General features: G+C 40.9%; 1 protein-coding gene across 1 annotated transcript in view; it reads left to right on the top strand.

The window, feature by feature from the left end:
* Positions 1–2,001: 2,001 nt before the first annotated feature.
* The window catches only part of LOC131285669 (uncharacterized), a 37,269-nt gene continuing 22,730 nt past the window's right edge, over positions 2,002–16,540 (top strand). Inside the window, exons 1-2 of the mRNA XM_058314527.1 lie at positions 2,002–2,340; positions 13,079–13,227. Of these exons, the coding sequence (XP_058170510.1) occupies positions 2,002–2,340; positions 13,079–13,227 (488 nt within the window). The remainder of the gene's footprint in view (positions 2,341–13,078; positions 13,228–16,540) is intronic.

Genomic DNA, 16,540 nt, shown 5'->3' with positions numbered 1-16,540 from the left:
CCATTCAACATAATAAGCCCATCAGCATAATCAGCGCCGATTGACCATCATCAAGTCGTTCCGCGGTGGACAGGAGTCGTGAACGAAATGCAACAACAACAAAAAGAACAAAAAACAAGTCATAATAAGGGAAAAGATACACAAACCACCAGCAAACGCACACTTGGCTCCAGCGACAATCCCGGCTCCATCTGTTGCCATACAAAGTGATATGAAACGTCAGGTTCGATTACGTGTCCTCGGTTGGAGCCCTCGGAGAAGCCCACAACATCGCTGGGTTGCTTAATGGTGGCTCCAATGTGTTTTTTTCGCTTTGCCAGTGTTTTGTTTTGTTCATGCTACCCTTTCGTGAGGCAGACAGAGAGCGAGAGAATGGAAGAAAACACAAGACAACCAACGAAAGGACGGAGCCGACGGTTCATCCCCATGATCGATAGCGGTCCCCTACACCCCATCCTACTTTTCCGTGGCTTTGGTATGAGGGGATGACCCACGGTATGATCATCATCATGATCGTGGCTGCAGAAAACGATCTTCAATTCGTTCGCTCTGGTAGAACTGTGAGAGAACGTAAAGCTCGTCTGGAGGACCCTCGCCGGCCAGAAGCATTCGTTTCCGACGTCAGAACGCGACCAGCCACCGGTGGAGCAGGTAACGAGCCCAACAACGGTCTGAGCATTCAGCTACAACGCGGTTGTTGCCTCTAGGAACGGGCTTGTAGTGAGGAGGACAAACAATTTGTAACATTTTCGGCTAGTGTGTTGTTGTTAATTATTCGGAAAAGATTAACGATTTCGGATGGCTAGTTCGTTCGTAATAGTGTTTCAGACTCATTCAAATGAAAGTTGTCATTTGATTTTTTTAAGAAACTAAAGAATAAGAATGAACAAAAAGAATAGTGCATAGTGAAAGAAATGATGTGACTAACTATTTTAAAACATGTCAACGAATAAGTGACTTTTTAAAATGTATGAATTTTCTTTCAAATTCATTATTTTTTAAATAATTTTGCACTCTTCAAACAATGGTTGGGTGTGCAGTCCATTTGTGTCGTTATCTCTCGATCATTAATAATTTTACTTTTTTCCAATGGGTTTGATAACGCTAAAGTGTCCATTGCCTGAAAACAGGTATGCATCATCAATCTCGATGACAGTTTCAAATTGTTTATCACATCATTTTTTGAGGTGTTTGTTGTTTTTTGAAACTTTTTTACCGAAATAAAAGAAGTAAAGCCGAAAGCGGGAATCTCAGCAGCGGTTTGATAACGGTTAATATGCGTGACGTGATTTTTTTTCGCGGCTGCCTCTTTCTTCTGTTTCGGCCGATCGAGCTTCTTTCCGTTCGACAAACGTGTCCGTTGGTTTCGTCGGATTTCTTTTTCTTGAAAGAAAACGTCCCGATTGAACGGCGAGAAGAGAAAAGAGTAGGGTCAGGCAATCAAGCATGCTTTCGTTAATGGTTTTAGCTTTCTTCTGTTCTTCTAGTGTGAAGTTTTTGTTGTATTTCCGTATGTGCCCTTGTGTGAGTGTGTTTTGTGTGTGTGTGTGTGTTTACAGGAATGAGGACGATAAGAATGGAAAAAAGTGACTAACAAACGTCACTTGTCACCCCGGTCCGTGCGTGTGGTGGCGAATTTCGAGCGGCACTGTAAATCGTTGGAGTATAACGCGCGGAATCAAACATAACGGTGATTGCGGCGAGAATCTCGGGCACCTGAAGAACCCTGAAGTTTATCAGAAACCGTGTGGAAGTCCGCAAAGGAGCTTGAGAAGCGGTTCTCTTTGGTGTTAAGAGTGTATGTGTGTGTGTATGTGATGGTGTGATAATTCGTTCCCGCTGCAACTGGGGCATCAGGCCAAAAGGAAGGGATGATTTTATCTTTTTTGTTTGAGAGAAAAGAGAAAACAAAAGAAAAAGTGAACGGTTAAGAAGTTAAAAGTAACACTAAAAAAAACCTGCGATAGTCAAGTGGACCTGCCCGCCCGATATTCAAATGAGATGCAAATTTCAACGACGATAATGCGATTAGTTGTGATTTTAAGCGTTTTAGTACAAATTTATGCGGACACCGTTGGCGGACCCCTGCCATCGACGGTGGGCTCATCGCAATGGACGCGGTCACCGTTGGGCGCCTCGGCAAGAATCCCCGGTCGTCCATTGGTTCCGCTTCAGCCGGTAGCAGCAACAGCTACGACCGAGAGGGCAGCAGAACCGGCACGACACTCGAGTGGTCAACAGGCTCAGGATCGAGGCGGTTTCCGCACGGAACGGAACGTCTACCGGACGAAGCTGTCCAAGCTGCGTCTGATCCTGCTGGCGGACATGTTGAATGAAATTGTGAGTAGCTCTTTTGTGCGCGCGTGGGTCCTTTTGTGTCCATTCTAAACACGAACACGCTCGTGCAGAGGGAAACTGCCGATTCTTAGATCAGCACGCGACTCCACAGGTGGCGAAGTCTCAAGTGGTTTAATTATATCCATCGGCTTTAATATCTAGGGTTTCTCCCTCCTTCACGTAAGGAAGCACGATAGAAGAAGCTGCAAGAAACTGGTTCTCTTTGATTGGGCATAGTTTTATAGACGGACGCTTTTGGGCGGCATAAAAAGCCTCGAAATGAGCAACAGGTTGCCGTGTCTACTCCTAACTGGAATGGTTGTTTTTTAGACTTGCTGTGCTTTTGGCCGATTGATTTTCTTGGATGTTTATTCGCTTGGTTGTAATTTAGCTTAGTATTTTTTGCGACCAACGTTTCCACCTTCTTCGTGCCATCATATTGAATGGCAATTCTACGAGCAATGGGAACCAAACCCGATGCGATGTCAAATTGATTTCTTTTTCTAAGACAGCTAAATATTAATTATCTGAGAAGATCGTTCAATAATATCGTTTTAACGTTTTATTGCTCAGCTTCGTGCGAGGCAATCTTATATGGTAATTTAACAAGCTCAGATTTCTTTCTATTATGTTATCGCTTTATTTCCCTCCTGTCGCGGTCGTTTTGATTTTGGCGTTTGAAATGCAATGGGTGGAGAAATTGCAAAAAAAAATACTACAAAGCTTATGTCTTTCGAAAACATGTTTCGGGTTTTAAACTGAAACCTATTTCTATTTCATTTTTATTCCAAAAAATACGTTTTTGCTACTCTTCTGAATGATTCTCTTTTGAGTGACAAAAACGTGTTGCTTAGTTGTATTCGCTCGTAATTGACATTTTTGTTCACATAAATTTAAACCCACTTTGTTTCCAAAGTAAACATCGAACATAGAACTTTGATGTTTTTTGTCTTTCTTGTTCGGAAACGTAAAACTTATGCCTTTTCGGAACGGAAATGAAACAAACGCTATAAAACAGGAACAGTAACAGCATCCGAGAGTTGAATGAAAAATTGTGTTCATGAATTGATTAGAATTGCAGCTTCCTTTCCGTGTACGCAGGCATAGCTATAGTTGGCTTTTTTTCGTTTTTTGGCAACTATTGCACGGTACCTTTGGAAAGCAAATGGTGCCGTATACGCAATTTCCTTTCTCCCGTTGGCACAATTCCCGCGAGTGAGTGGCACAGTTTGAAAATTTATAGAATTTTTAACAACCGGGGTCCCGGAATCTTTTGGACATTTTCCACGCAGGATTCACCATCCCCGGTTGAGTTTCTGTGTTGTTTTTGTTGAATTGTAGGTAACACCAGAAAAAAACAACAAAGATACATTGGTATTTGTTTTTACTTCTTTGGTTCGATATAACGTATCCTTTTAGATGTTCCCATTTTAGGCTTAATGTTTTTGGTTTTTATTTTTCAATTTTGAATTTATTCATTGCTCTCCCGGGACTGGCACTAGTAAATCGAATGCGTTGTTTCGTAGGTCGGTTGGCTGCATTGTTGGTTTGTTGGTCATTGTTATTTAAACTTATCTAGCCCATGTTTTGTCCTTGTACAAACTGGCAGTAACTAATGCGTTATTTATTCTTTTCGACAGTTTTATGAACGAAGCGTTTACGCCTCGTGCGGGTCCAAAGCGGTTGGCGGTCCCGGTGTTAATATATTCGTCGTGCTACCGTAGTGCTAATACGCCCGAATGTCACCGTGAATTTGCATACGCGGATCAATCCCGGATTGATCGATTGATTGGAATGCGTTTTATTGCTTCACTATCGGTGTGTCCCAAAGCAATGGAACCGAACCAGTCAGCCGCACCAGGAGCCTTTTTGCAGCCGCCCTGGAAAGGAAACGGGCAAGGCACGGGGCGAACGGAAAGCTGGCAGCCAATTGACAGCAACATAGACGATATGTGTTCTAAACGATCAAATCATTTGTCGTTGGTCGAGAATCTTCCGTTGTCAACCGGAAAACCGCGTGGTAAACGGGAGACGACAAACATGGCAACGATACACGAAACCAACGGGAGCATAAAACACGCTGCCTTATTGCCCTCCTCGTACTGCCAGCACCTGGACTAACCGGTTACGTTTGATCGGGTGGGTTTTTTTTTGTTCTTGTATCATGCTGTCAAAACATTTGAACGCAAATGGATGGCTTGGTTGATAGAGAGGTTTTTCCTTTTTCTTTCATTTTCAAACACTGCTGCCGTGAATGGAACATCCCTGGACCGATTCGGTTTTCTTTCTGACAGCTGGCGGGTTGACGGAACACGACCGGTTTTCGGTCGGTCGCAATGTGGGCACCGAGTCAAACTGGGCGTGAGAACAGTGTTTGGAGCCGTCCGATCGGAAGCCTAATTGAATGATAATGATGTGGCAAAGATAAAGACATCATCCGATCGGATGATGGACGTTGGGATGGCGATTTGTTTGTTTTAAGAAAAGTAAGTGACAAGCAATCACTGAATCAGGCGGCCGGATGTATAACTAAGCGCGTAAAGGATCTCATTATCGATTCAAACATATCCAAACAAGAGTTGGATCTATGTTGTTTTTTTTTCCATTTTTCTGTGACAGGTGGATGAGAAAGGTTACTTGTTTTTATTAACAGGTTCAGCACCAAAATGATACTGACAATGGACGAGACGTCTCTCTATTTTTACAACCGAATAAGGAGGGGATTAAAGAAAAATAAGTTAAAAAGGAACAATAACTCATTTATAAGAGTCAGTTCATTAGCCTGTTGAATATTAACCATAGAGACGTTATATGATAGGTCCGCGACAGCCGAGCGGTAGCGCCGGTTAGGAAATCGGCCCACGCCGGGGCTGACCACCTCGACGGCGTGGGTTCGAATCCCAACCGAGACCGGGAACAACAGGGAAACAAGTCTCGTAAGCCCTTAACGGGCAGGCATGACCAAGAGGTCGTTACGCCAAGAAGAAGAAGACGTTATGTGATTATAAATAAATTTCAAATACTTTCAATGAATAATATTTTACTGAAGAGTTAAAACCAACATCAACATTAACCAAATAATTCAAAAGATATTTAAACATTTCTTTTTGAATCAGTTCTTGATTTTATAAATTTTCCAATAAAAGTTGGTTGACTAAATTTTACAGCTTTTTTAAAATTCTGTTGTTCTTGAAACTGTATATATTTTTGCCGCTGCTTAATGGTATCAGGGAGCTTATTTTTTGTTAACTGCAAGCAAAAGGTTAAATGTATATGTAGTTAGCTTACGTCCGTAGTTATTTAATGACAACCTTTTCCCGTCATGGGCAGTTGATCCATTGGCATCGCTGATGAGATTACAACTCGTTATGCCAGATGCAGATTAGCCGATCGTGTGTCACAAGTGAATTATTGCCAGGCATTCGTCAACTCGGGCACCGGAATCACCACGGAAAAGACGTTTCACTCCACGGTTACCATTTGGCTCCGGTCCCGGTGTATTCCATCGCCGACGGTCTGACCGGAGTAAATCTTTCACATTTAGTCTTCGGACCGTTCGCTTCGCTGATGAAGCTTGGACGCCCTGGCGAATCTGCCGGAACATCGGAAGATACATTCGATGCTCAGCCAGCCGTTCGAGGCGTTGGCTGCCGGGGTTCGTATTTCCGTTTTTATTTTATGACAGACGTCGGCCGAATAGCGTTAACGTGGCGAAATGGCGCAATGCGAAACACGGAATAGAATAAAGAAACGTAGTAATAGTAAGAAAGATGTTTAAGAAAAAGTCTGAAGTAACTTCTTCTGGCATTCGTCTTCGAAGGTTTCTTTTTTATTTTCGTTTCCCTCTTTTCGCTTCCCTCGTTGTTCGGCATGCGGTTGTCAATGACCTCCCCGCGGTTCTGTACCAGAAATGGCGATCTCTTTCTTGGACGTGCCGGGATGCCAACATGTGCGCGTCTCGCCATGGTTTTGCACCGATTAGGAACCGGATGGCAAACCGAAATCGGAAAACCGGTGCAAACCTAACCGCACCAACGTACTTATGGGCATCGTTCGGTCACTTGGCTATCATTAAACGCTCAACGGGACAGGAACGTGGATTTAAATTGGAACAAGATTTTTTTAAACTTCAATGAATGTACAATACTACATACATACGTGGCTGTCCAAATATACATAATAACAATAGATGAGCATCAAAGTTGACATTATACTGTCGTATAGATTCGTATAAAATGTTATTACAATAATTAAATGCTTTGATTGTTTAACATTTGCAGTTTCTTTTGTTTTTGTCATTATGAATATAAAATACCTTTTCCTTTTTCTTAATTTCATGTACTAATTTTTTTCTTTTTAATTGTTCAATTTACTCTTTTTTTAATTCACTGTATTTTTTTGTACTTTTGAATGTATAATACAGTTTGGATTTTTCTTTATTGCATCTGTCTTCTTAATTTCTTTTCCCCTTAGTATTTATATTTGTTTACAATAAAAAAAATTAAACGTTTGTTTACAATAAAATCTTATTACTTGCATAAGTGTTTTAACATTTTTATTTCACTTTTTATTATTATTTTATTGAATGTCATGCGAAAAGTTTAAGCAATATGAGATTGCTGAAAAAAAACACGATTCGCAAGCTTATCGGACATTCATTAATCTTTCACATAAAACAAGGGTTGAAAGCATGTTACACCCTGATGAACGAATGGATCGAATTCATAAAAGGCGTTAATTATGTACTTTGCTATGTGGACGTGTGTAAGAGCAGTTTTGGCTCCAACCAGCGATGAACCAACTCTGCCTATTCTTGGTTTCGTATGGAGAAAATTTAAATCGCAGCCAAAGTATTCCGGTTGTCCACGTGCGGTCTTTGCAAACACGCTTCAACCAACGTCTAATGGATTTGGTTTTTCGTTTTGGAGTGTGCCTTTTATGCTTCTTCAATGGCCATCATGGCTCGTGTCCTTGACCTGATGGGTTGCTGATAGCGGCGGTAGAGAAACCGGTCGCCCGTGTAACGTTTTCTTCGCGAATTTTATTTTAGGTGTGGAATCTTCATTCTCGACCGCGAGAGGTCGACATAACATCACCCGTCCGTTCCCGCCCATCTTGGAGAATGAGTTCAGTTTCGATGGCACATTCCTGCGGTTGATGATTAAGCACGACTGATGTTTTTCATTTGTCTTTTAGTCGCGGGGAACTGGAACAAAAGAAAAGAACTTCTCATTAGTGTGGTTACGTGATCGGAAATAGTGGAGGCAAAACAAGTTTTGCAAAAGGCGCTGCTAATTAAAGAATAGCCGATTTAAATCGGCATCAATTTATGAGCTATAAATTATGGTTTCATATAAATGATAGCATTATTTATCTGTCTCTTGTTCTGAATAGAACGTTTAATCGGTTACTTGAAAGATAAAATGAAATATTACACTTGCCTTTGTGACAGATGTTTCTCAAAATGCTCTGTTCTGAAAACTCTGAAACTTCTGCTTAGAGTTTCTCAAAATGCCATTTTATTTATTATACCAGTTTTGGAAATATTTTTGCTCGAGAATTCTAAAACAATTTTGATGTTATATCGTTTATGATTTGGGGCATTTGATTTCTCACTTTCCCAACTATCAAATTATCTCTTGTAACATTTTTCTGTTGCTCCTCTCACTGCAAATGTTATAATAAATTTGTTGGGAGCCTGTGTGTGTATAGCGCCAATTGCCACTCACAGACGACACGCAATTGTCATCTTGTTGATGTGTGCGCCGGCTTCCCGGAAAGCTCCCATGAGCACTCATCCTCTTTTGCTCCTCGACCGTTGGCCAGGACGGTATCGTTTTTAGCTAGACTAAGTTTTAACGTGTGTAATAATTTATTCATTGATGTTGTGTTTTAGATAATAAACTCCGAGCAACACCAAAGATACAAAAAAATTAATTAGTTGTGTAAGTGTATTTTTTTATTTTTTATTTGCTCAGTTTATTTGTAACTTGTTGTAATTTGTTGTAGTATTATTGTAGCCTACCTTTAAAGGTCTTCATGGATTTCCTTCAAAACATATGGACCGTCAAATTCACATGCTTGCAAGCAAACTGGCAACAGTTTTCCAAAGAATTTGTTCGTAATAGTTGTTTACTTACTAAAATACCACCAATCGCTCGTCGAGTCTAGCAGTGGTCTGTTTCAATCCGGAAAAATGTCTTGTACCGATGCTACTCTTCTTCCACTCCGAGACTCCACCGAGGCTCTGGAAGCGTTTATTGTCCGCTACCCGGTATTCTATCGCTATCGGCGACTCGATTGCAGCCGCCAAGCCAAGGCCCCGTGCTAGGGTTTGTCCAGTTTTGAGCAAACAGGGCGGTATGGCCCTGTGACAACTGTCGCGACGTGATCGTCCACTGCACTGCATGGTCACTGCACTGGATTCACGCACCGGCTAGACATTTTCCTGCAGACATATGGAGGCGCATTATGGAGGCACATTGTTTAAACGACGTCAATACGACCGGCGGCCCCAACCGGCTGGACCGATGTCTGGCAGTCTGGTTCAGCGGCCGATCGCACTGATTTCCCAGGGCATCCGTAGCGGCGCAATGTTGTTCTGGTTTTTGTTTTCCACCATGTTGTTCCGAATGTCCGTTGTTATCCTGTCTTGTTTTCTTTTCGTTTGTAGCCTCTTTTGTCTGCTACTGACCATCGCGCTGGGGATGGATAAGGAGGAAGCGCGGTTTATGTTCGCTTTGAGTGGTTGTCAACAATTGTCGTCCGGTGTTGTTTGACTGTCAACGGATTCGCTTCCATTTGGGCTGACTGTTGCAATCCGCTGACCTGCCTAGAGCCTTTGTATATCTCCCAACGGAACCAAGTTCATGTTTAATTTGCTAAAGCTAAACTGCATTGATGAGTTACATGTGTAAATAAGAAAGTTTTCATTAAAAACTGCATTGATTAGTTACATGTGTAAATCATAATATTTTCAAGCAGAAAGTTTTCATTCATTTTTTCAGTTTCAATGAAAGTTTTCATAACACAATAATGAAGTGAATACTATTATATGTTTTAGCTTTTTGATATGTAGTTTTGTGTACACTCAAAATTCTACCAATATTGAAACTCCGTCACTTCTGAAACATTCTACACATTAAGGTTAAGCACTGTAGATGTTGTTGAAGATCTAAAAACAAAGTTTTGTCGAAAAGGTCAAAGCATAACTTTTGAACAAGCATATTTCTTTAGTCGTTAAATTCGTTTACACATGGAAAGATGTTCATTTTAACGCAAAACATTATAGAAATGTAAACATTTGTTTATTTTAATCAACACTAAAAGTGAACTCCATGAAACTACATCCTGGTAGTTTCGTGCGCTACTATGCTTTAGTAATTTTATGTGGAGCTACCATTTCAGCCCGTTGAATTGGGATGATAACCGTCTGCAATTGACATTGTACAACACAGCTGAAATAGTAAAAACACAAAGCGTTACCATGAATTTCCCTTCTCTTTGATAGAAATTACCACGTGTAAGTGTACTGGAAACCGAAATGGACACTCGTAGGGCAACCATTTGTCAGTAGCAGAAGCAACGTTTTTGTTCAAAACCTGTTTTCTGACCGGTGCTGGAGTAAGGATAGCTTAATTCTATTACGAGCGCACTTTCCATTTTTAATTCATCTGTCGATGTTGGGAAATTTTGCAAAATCGTTTTCCCAACCCTGGTACTGTTTATTTTTTGTTTTCCTAGAATGGCCCAATCCAGTAGCGTGTTCCCCTCCCCCAAGATGGATAGAACTTGTTGTTGGAACCGGCTGGAGTTCTCCATCATCTATCAATGTGTTTGGTGCGATTGTTTGAAAATCGGACAAAATCGCCCGGCCTCGGCTACGGCGCAGCCTCCAATTGCCGCTGCGGTCTGCAACTGACGGAAAAGCGCCATCGAGTTGGAGAGGAAAATGTAAATTATTTATTCATGAGTTTGTTTTAGCTACGTGCAATAATGAATCTGACGTTTGGCCACTGATTTTCCGCTCGTTTCGATCCCGACCTCTCGGTTGATTATGCTTCCCGAACCATTGTACGATCGGCCATTTTCCACGACAATCGCGACCAGCCGGCAAACGCCGGCGTTCACTTCCGGTGGAGCACATTGTTTGCTGAAATCGGCGGGAGCTGCTGCTGATGGCGGTCCGAGTACGGCCACGATGGTTGATTTTTCCTGTTTATTGAACGGTCGTGGGTCCAACAATGGCGAACGAAGTGACGAGTGGTTTAAAATTTTCCCAAACAACTCGCGCTAAAAGGAAACTGACGACTGAAAGTCGGGAAAATAACTATAGAATTAAATAACTTTTTTGTTGCTCGTAAAGGAGGTCGAAAGTGGCGGTACGTACAACTGATCACACCGAAGCGGTGGCAGTTGGAGGAGTTGAGTTGGAAAATTGAAAATATGTTTTCGGCTGGATAAATTGCACGCGGTGTCGCCGGAAAATTTAGTACCGCAACCCACCGGATGCACCGGAACCCGCGATTCTAAATTGCAAATTTTGTTTATTTGTTCGCAAAGAAAAACAATCCGTAGCATTATTTGAGCTTACGTTGGGCTACGTCCATGCCGAAATGAGTTTGCGTGTGTGCGTGTATGTGAATATTTGTTTGATGCATTGAAATTGTTTTTCGCAAGGTGGTTAATTAAACTTCGTATCAACGATTGCCTATATTGGCGATATCGGCTTGGATTCTGAATTATATTAAGACAAAGTGTCCAAAGAAATTATTTTAAAAAAAATTATAAAAAATCTAGAAATAACTAAAGAACTCTTAACTATAAAGTATATCTATAAACAACATGTAAAGTATAGAATAGTTGATCAGAAAGTATTCAACTATTTGTTCGATTACGAATGGACGAATATAATACGAAACATTTTAAGCAAAATATTCAAACATTCTCGATTTACTGATTAACTGAACATAAATCAAATCAGGAACGAAAAGTGTACACCCTTTAAAAAACAAAATCAGTTTTCTATAATAGGCTAAAGAAGTTTTGCAGTGAAATGACAACGATAAATCCATGTAAATAGTTAATTGACTATCGTTTATCGTTGGGACGACGCTGCATCTTCTGAATTGTATCTCTACGCTAAGAAGCTTCTCTTCAGTTCTGCTGCAGTTTTATTGCATCTCAAAGAAATTCAATACTTCCGAATGACTTCTAGAACCTAGCATCAGTCTTACCGTGGGGGCACCCATTGCAAGAGTACAGCTAAAGCATCCTGCTACATAATGGAAATAAACGTTCTCGAGGAGTAGAAACTTACATGAAATAAATGCACGTGAAAAATTACTACCATTTATTCGTGCGGAGTTTTATGTGACGGGGTAGAAAACGCGCCCTGGTAAATTTATCGTTACGCTGAACGAGGTAATATTGTAAGTTAAATTTAACGAACATTATTAATGCAATGGTGCGCCGTTCGTTATATCGAAGACCCGGTCCTCGAGGAAGCCCGTTTCGAGGATGCACCGTGTTTTTTGTTTTATTTCATTGGCATTCCTATCGTTGTACGTGATGTGGGAAGCTTTTTAGGGGTATTTCGTGTTTTTTGTGTCGTTTGGTTGTCTTCCACAATGCATGCAGACTCTCGGCAGCATCGGTGCATACTGATACGCGTGTAACCACACACACACACACATAGCACCATAGGTGGGATGGGATATTGGAAAGAATCTGCATTGTCCCTTGGTTGCATTATGTGATTTCGGTCTTTTTTCCCTGTGCTTTCCCCACCGTGCTCATTATTCAGGCGAATTGCGTGTGACGTTCAAATTGTGACGGCAACCTGCATCCGGATATGCAGTATCCGTCAATCGCCTTTCGGCGACCTGTCACGGGCACGGGTGCATCGTTCAATCAGTACCATGGCCCCGCCGGTAGTTGTTCGGTGGTTTGCGAAGGTTAACAGTACGAGCAAATTGATTCGTTCGTTTCGCTAGCACGATTATCAGCGCTGATCCTTTGTGCTGCATCGAAACGCGGTGCACCGACACATGGCACGTTAATTGAGTGTAAAAGGTCCCGATATCGGAAAGGGGTAGGAATTACTGATGGAAGTAAATTAAAACAATTATTATGATGTAATTCATAAACCAATTTTGAATGCTGCGATTTAATAGAATGTATAAAAATAATTCATGTATATTATGTTTCTTTTCTCACGCATTATTGATGGAATATGTTCTACATGGTTTAGTGTGTCATATGAACATCAAAATGCTCTGAAGGCATCATAAGAAAAATTTAACCTTTTTTTTGAAATAATAAGCATTTGAATACAATAATACAAACACGTATTAACAAAACTTTAATGATGTTGATTTCCACCTTTAATGATGTTGCTTTCCTATTAACGTCCTTCCATATCGCCAATGGTACAGCAGGTGACAGAAAAAACATTGTTCTGTCCTCTACCAACACCGATCTGCTCCGTAATGATGTTCGTAATGACATAAAATTTAAAGTAACAGTGACTGTGACGTATCATCTTTTCCTTCTATTCTTTTGTTTTCATGTTTGCGTACACTCCTGGAATGCACTAATGAACTGTGCATCGTCGCGGTTCACCATCCTTCACTCTGCCGGAACCCTGCTTCCTGACCGTCGTCTGGCATCCTGCCGACGTTACACGCGTCCGTGACGGTTGGACTCTCTGGCGTGTCTCTCGAAATGCATACACGCACAGCCACCACCGCAGCAGGAATTAATTACTTGCCTGGCGAACTCATCCACGCTGAACGTGACCACGAAGCACTGCGACTGTGAGGCTTACTCGTGCAAGGATCTGCTGGCCAGCTCTAGTCCTTCCCCGTTCAACCTCATCCAGCCGAAACGGTAAGTTTTTTTTAAATAGTCTAGTGGAACATGAAACTACTTTGCACAAACTTCAAGTTTTTTTTATGTTTAGGCTGGTGCAAAGTGTAGACCTACTGTGTACAAGTTCGATTAGACAATTGAACTTTCATGAACACCTTTTACTGCGTTGAAGATATATATTCAATTTTATTCGGAAAGATAATTTAACATTCTAACATATTTTTTAGCGTATGACGGGCGTTGCCGTATTGTTATAACAATATATATGATCGTTTTATTTTAAAATTCATAATAACCTTTTTTCCCTGTTTCCCTTTTTCTGTGACACAGCCGATCATGTATCAGCTGTTTCTGACTCCCAAAATGTCTAGATCTCACGAATCATTATCCTCGAATACGTCAAACCCTGGAAGTTGTTTTAGTAGGAAAACCAACACATCTATCAAGCATATTCATGTCCATGTACCTGCCATTCAAGTTCGAATGGATGCAATCGTTGTACCACCAGGCTCTTTGAAACTCCACCGCACAGTTGACATGTGAGTTGTTGTTGTTGTTTTTGCGATCGACCGTGGAAAACTTCATTCCCTTGTGATTGGCCATCGAGTCCCCCGCGGTTCCATCGTAAACTCTCAGTTTCTCCAGCTCGAACTGCTGATACTCACTGCCAATCTCGAATTCCTTGTAGTGGGCGAAGCGGTAGTTCTTGTTAAAGTCCTCGAACTTCCCCATCAGCTCGTATAGGTGCAACGAGGTTAACTCGTGCAGCCTTGCCAACTCGAGCCAGTACTCCTTGTCGAGGCATAGTTGTCGTTCACTTCTATCGTGGAGACTCCAGAGCGTTTCACAGGAGCTTCCTTACACGATCTGAACGACTACTTGCGAAGAGTTTGTTGCCTTATTATATCCTGTTGCACCTGCTCATCGTTCGGTTTTGGCGGAAGGTTATCATATTGAGGGATGGTCGGTTCCGTGGTGTTAAACAAATCCTCCGGATGGGGGCTAACTGTATCGTTGCTTGTTGTTGCAGTGAAAAACTGCATGAAGATTAGCACACCGTAGCAAAATATTGCCAACTAAGTTTTGGAATCCTTGATTAGTACTTATTGCTTGCCTTAGCTGTTGCCAAATGATATGGGATACGATAAACTGACTTATGATGTTAGAAAATTATAACAATCCGACAGAAAATTATAACAATGAATGATAAGATGGTCATGATCACCGTGTAAGAGTTATGGTCAAGACCTTTTCGACTGCACAGGTGTAAAAGGTTGAAGAAGCCAATAACTTTGCAAAATCTTTACTTGCAATTAAATTTCAAAATGCACTAAAACCACTGGATTTTAGTGCCATGTACTGTTTGACGATAATTTACTTCCTTTCTTTCTCACTCCCTTAAATTATGTATGCAATTATGACATGCAATTTTGTTTTTCGTCGATTATGTTATTCAATGGCCTTATTGTTATGTATAGATTCTTTTAACAATAAGTTTGTTCGATTAAAATTAAGTTTGCTCAAGATATTATCATGATTTATTAGACCACATTATAGCTTTTATTGTTCAGACTCAAAATTATTATAGAATATAAGAAGTTGTTATTCGTATATGATGTAATTTAAACTTCATGAATTAACATTCTTGAATATGCCAAACCTTGGTAATTGTTCCTATAAGCGTACCAACTCATTGATTTCGCATCATTCTTGTGCAAGTATCTTCCATTCAGGTTAGATGAATGGCACGAGGTGTACCACCATGCCCCTTCGCAGCTTATTGCACAATTTGTTGATGATGAGCTATCGTTATCGTTGTCTTTCGTTGTAAATTTATAGCCTTTGTGTCCCGCAAGCGAATTTCCCGCTGTGCCATCGTAGGCTCCGAGTTTCTTTAACGAATATTGCTCCGTTTCACTCCCGATCTGGAACTCTTTATAGTGGGCGTATCTGTATTTTCCATCAAAGTCTTTTATCTCCACCATCAGTTCGTACGATCTATCGGACGTGAGCTTGTGGAGCCGTTCCAGTCCAATCCAAAAATCCTGATAGACGGACCCGAATCCGTTTTGATACTCTGTCCAGTTTCGATAAAAGTCAAGGGACCCATCGAAACGATTTTGAATCACCAACCAACCACCACCGAAACTGTTCTGCTCACAGAATGCATCGAACACTTCTTTGCTGTTTCCTAGCTGGATCGAATAGACGCCGGATTGTTTTGCAGGTGCTTCCATGCAAGATCGGTATGATCGCTTTCGAAGTTCTAATCCCGAATGTTCAGTATTTTTCGAATGTCCAGCTTTTGAAATCATATGATCGATTTCTGTCCGCATCTGTGCATGGCTAGCACACGCTGTTTGTTGGGCTAGAATCTTCCGGGAATTGGCTTGGAGAGCAGTTAGATTATGTGCAGCATCCCGATCGTGTCGAGTGATGGCCCACTGCAAGGCTTCGATCGTGTCCTCAAGTTTAGTTAACTTTTCAGCCAGTTGCTCATCGCGCTCCTTCAGTCCGAACTCCATTGCGTGTAGCTTGTACTGAAGGTAGTCCAGTTTCGACAGAATTACCTCGTATCCATATCCACCAACGGTATGTTCCGAAGAATTAAGCATGGAAACACTTTCTACACTTGAAGAAACCTTCCGAATGAAAACTAAACTACAGCAACAGATCACCATTCGCACATCAAGAAACATGGTTGATGGAGAAATTGCTAACAAAAATTACTGGCGTTACAGTCAGGATGTCACTTAAGTGTGTGGAACTGAGTTGTTGTGCCTGCTTCTTTTATAGTGACAAATCTGTTAGTTTATAGAGAGAGATGGTTATATTATTTCTGGAGCCAGAAAAGTTAAGAATACTGGGAGACAGTTTAATTGATCTTGATTAGTAGTACGATTAATTTCAATTATGCTCATGTTCCCTCGTGTGTTGTGAATGAGGTTCTGAAACAACACCGTTTGCTCAGTGAAGCGAAATATTACGAAGCCAATACTAAACACTGTTTCAGGGAATCAGTAATCATAGTTAATTAAGCTAGACAGTGTGATTGGTCTCAGATTAATAAGATATATATTTTGCTTGTGTGAGTTAGGTTGATTGAAAACTCTTAAAGATAGTCAAACAGCAAAATCATATTTATTTAAATGAAATTTTTTTTATTTCCTTGCATCATATGACCAATTCTTGAACTATAACATTTAGAGCTTAAGTAGTTTAAATTATATACTAAAAGAGAGAAAAGCTCTTCAACGCCGTCACATTGATAGTTTGAGTCTAAATTTCTCGTATCATCATTTTAACGTTAGCCAATCCTTGGTAGTTGCTT

This window comes from Anopheles ziemanni, chromosome 3 (genome assembly GCF_943734765.1).
Source record: "Anopheles ziemanni chromosome 3, idAnoZiCoDA_A2_x.2, whole genome shotgun sequence".
In the NCBI taxonomy this organism is placed as follows: domain Eukaryota; kingdom Metazoa; phylum Arthropoda; class Insecta; order Diptera; family Culicidae; genus Anopheles; species Anopheles ziemanni.
Note: the sequence above shows the minus strand (reverse complement) of the source record. Positions and strands in the feature narration are given on the sequence as shown.